This window comes from Etheostoma cragini, chromosome 24, assembly GCF_013103735.1.
Source record: "Etheostoma cragini isolate CJK2018 chromosome 24, CSU_Ecrag_1.0, whole genome shotgun sequence".
Classification (NCBI taxonomy): domain Eukaryota; kingdom Metazoa; phylum Chordata; class Actinopteri; order Perciformes; family Percidae; genus Etheostoma; species Etheostoma cragini.
This window is the reverse complement of record NC_048430.1, coordinates 506,993-510,705: the sequence shown is the minus strand read 5'-3', so window position 1 is coordinate 510,705 and position 3,713 is coordinate 506,993. Positions and strand designations below refer to the sequence as shown.

At 43.0% G+C, this 3,713-nt stretch overlaps 1 protein-coding gene across 2 annotated transcripts in view; it reads left to right on the top strand.

Annotated features, from left to right (window-relative positions):
• Positions 1-3,713, top strand: part of dnpep (aspartyl aminopeptidase) — a 12,939-nt gene that overhangs the window by 5,849 nt on the left and 3,377 nt on the right. For both annotated transcript variants that reach the window (XM_034865040.1, XM_034865041.1), the window contains exons 7-11: positions 54-138; positions 455-562; positions 1,479-1,556; positions 2,507-2,587; positions 3,491-3,651. In XM_034865040.1, the coding sequence (XP_034720931.1) occupies positions 54-138; positions 455-562; positions 1,479-1,556; positions 2,507-2,587; positions 3,491-3,651 (513 nt within the window). The remainder of the gene's footprint in view (positions 1-53; positions 139-454; positions 563-1,478; positions 1,557-2,506; positions 2,588-3,490; positions 3,652-3,713) is intronic.

Genomic DNA, 3,713 nt, shown 5'->3' with positions numbered 1-3,713 from the left:
GTGTGTGTGTGTGTGTGTGTGCGTGCGTGTCTGTGTGTGCGTGTGTGTTTCAGCGTGCCCATCATCGCCACCGTGGTGCAGGAGGAGCTGGAGACCGGCTGTGCCTCCTCCGGAGACGCTGCCTGCGCCACAAACACGGTAAAAAAGTAGATAAATCTGTTCATCAGTGTGCAGGAAAAGTTAAATAAATACAACAAAAGTTAAAAAGCCTAATATGAATAACTTGTCTCTTCTCTAATTCATAACTCCCAGAATAAATCACCAGTTATTAGCTTTACCGACTGTTTGGAGGCTGTTTTTTGCCAAATTTGCACCTTACGTGTTTATAACTTCCGTTTCAAAAGCTATAAAAAGCTTTGAAAGATGCTTAAATGGTCAAATAATGACATTTTTTTTGTTCTAAAAGTGTTGGATTTGAGACGGAAAGATGTCGTGTTGTATCCTCCGTCCGCAGGCGGAGAAGCACCACCCGGCGCTGGTGAACGTGCTGTGTTCAGAGCTGGGCGTCGAGCCTGACACTCTGCTGGACTTTGAGCTCTGCCTGGCCGACACTCAGCCCGCGGTGAGTCTGCCCGGCAACTGGTGACCTCCCTGTCGCCTGGACCAATCAAACACAGCAGCAGAGTCTTATATTTATGAATTATGCAAAAACACTGGCACAAAATCTAGAAAACCTTTTATTTTAATGTTGTATTTAATGGACTGTGGAGGACTCGTTAACATCATGTCCAAACATGCTTCCATTAAATAAATCCACAGTATTACCATTTATTATTTTTATTGAAGGGTAAAAGTGAAAGTACTTTAATTAGTTTCCCTAAGGAGAAATTCATTTTGGACATTGAGTAATTTACTTTGCTGCAGAGTTACAGACACAACGTTAAAAACAATTAAAAGACAAATGTACAGTCAACATATGGGACACTCAGCGGGCTGATTTACCATTTTCTATACTAAAAATAAGATAAAAGCCATACTTCAGACAACAAAAACAATTCAGAACTTGTCTTGTCTTTGATTACAAAGTTTCCCAATAATAATATTAATTGTTATTTTCAAACATAATAATGTTATTAATATTATTATTATTATTAAGCTTGAAAAAGTATCTTGAGCAATAATTATTTCATTTAATGACAATAAAATGTGAAATTATACTTGAAAGTAGCCATTTATGAATAGTTTTATTTGAGCCACCGGAGTATATAGAGACTGATCATAATAGAGACTGTTTATAAGATATATATATATATAAATGTGACTTTATTCATTAGAGGAAGATTTAATTAAGACTTTTAGCAGCACAAAAACATAAAAGATGAGACATTAACTCTCAGTATCTGTAGTTATCCTGCAGGCCTCCTGCTTAACAAGCTTCATCCATCCTCTTAATCATATTTCATCTGTTAGATGATAGAAGGAGCTTTGTGCACGTCTTGTATTTCTTCTTCTATGGTTTTCCTCTCGTCTCTCTGCAGGCGTTGGGAGGCGTGTACCAAGAGTTCATCTACTCTCCTCGTCTGGACAACCTCCACAGCTGCTACTGCGCCCTGCAGGTCTCAATCCATATTTACCTCCTCGGTTTTATCTCTGTTGTCCTCATGTTGTCCTCATGTTGTCCTCATGTTGTCCTCATGTTGCCCTCATGTTGCCCTCATGTTGTCCCCATGTTGTCCTCATGTTATCCTCATGTTGTCCGCATGTTGTCCTCATGTTGTCCTCATGTTGTCCTCATGTTGTCCTCATGTTGTCTTCATGTTATCCTCATGTTGTCCCCATGTTGTCCTCATGTTGTCCTCATGTTGTCCTCATGTTATCCTCATGTTGTCCTCGTGTTGCCCTCGTGTTGTCCTCATGTTGTCCCCATGTTGTCCTATATCAATGTTCTTTTTAATTCCCCAAAATAACATGATTGATTCCACCCAACGCTCTTTGCCAAGTACAAATCTCTACTTTCATTAATTTTGGGGCGTCTTGTTTAATTTTATAGCATTGTAAAACAAATGGAAGTGTTTTTGAAATAGTATTGAGTAAAAGTTGACATATTCCAGTCTGTGATTATCATCAACATCCATTCCTTTAATTTTAGTCTCAATAATTCCTAATTTCTGCTTTTCGAACTCAAACATTAGGTATAATTTCCTGTTAATGAGGTTTATTGACCATAAATTCCAAAAATAACTCTAAAACTGAAGTTAATAAGTTAATGTGACATAGTGTTAAAGGTTAAAAAAAAGTGACAAACATTGAAAAAAGGGACAAAAATGTATGAAAAAGTGTTGATTTTCAATTTTGACGGCGAGACGATACGAGGGTTAATCAAAAAAGCACACCAGCCCAAACTAGTGGATTTAGATGAACCCAGCAGCAGTTTTAACACCTGGAACTATTGTGGCTCCTAGCTTGATGGTTTTTTTGAACAAAAAACCCAAATCCCAGTGAGACAACAGTCCCTTTTCTGGTTTCCACGCCCTCACGTCTCTGCCGGTCTGCCTTTGTCTCTCAGGGGCTGGTGGAGTCCTGCTCAGGAGAGTCTCTGGCCACAGACCCCAACGTCCGCATGATCACTCTGTACGACAACGAAGAGGTGAGTGTGATGGGAACTGGACTTATGGTTGACACCTGGTGTCTCCCAATTAACAGTTTGGGTTTTTTTATCACACAAAGATCTAAAAAAATGTCCTCTGGTCCCCCCAGTAAGAGCATTCGCCCCATGTAGGCTGAGTCCTGCAGGGGCCCGGGTTCAAATCCAACCTGCGGCCCTTCGCTGCGTGTCACCCCCCCCATCTCATGTCTATCCACTGTCACGTGATAATAAAGGGAAAAGCCCCAAATAAATAATCTTTAAAAATAAAAACACTCTAAAAACAGCCTGTAGAAAATGAGTTGGGCTAACAAAAACACACATAGTCAGTCAAGTCACACACTGAGTCATCATTGTTGGCAGTTTGTCATCTGCAAATGCTTCAAAATAACAGACTTTAAACTGAACTGACAACTGGAAGTCTTAAAAGACGGGGACTGAGACCTCATTGTCTCTTAAATTGGACCAGAGTGAGAGAGACAGACAGACAGAGAGAAGAGACAGAGAGAGACAAATGGACAGACAGACAGAGAGACAGTCATGGAGAATAGTAGCAGAGGGTGTTGAGCAGGAACATGGAGGCAGCAGGTGACTCCAACCCCAGATCCAGGCTCCCCAGATCCAGGCTCCCCAGATCCAGACTCCCCCAGATCCAGACTCCCCCAGATCCAGGCTCCCCCAGATCCAGGCTCCCCAGATCCAGACTCCCCAGATCCAGAGCCAGATACACCTGTAGGAAGTCTCCAGACCTGTTGATGCTCAACGTGCTATAGGAGCCAAAAACATCAGTTTGGTTCTGCCAGTGTGTGTTGTCCTGGCTCATGTCTCCAATACACATGTCCCTTGGTAAGAAAGAACCCTCATGACACCTAGTCTGGGTTCTAATGGCGGTTCTGGGTCCTGCAGGTGGGGTCCGAGAGCGCCCAGGGAGCCCAGTCCAACCTGACGGAGCTCATCCTCAGCCGCCTCTCCGCCTCCGCCTCCAACCTCACCGCCTTCCAGCAGGCTGCGCCGCTCTCCTTCATGATCAGCGCCGACATGGCGCACGCCGTGCACCCCAACTACCAGTCGGTGTCCACACACACACACACACACACACACACACACACACACACACACACACACACAC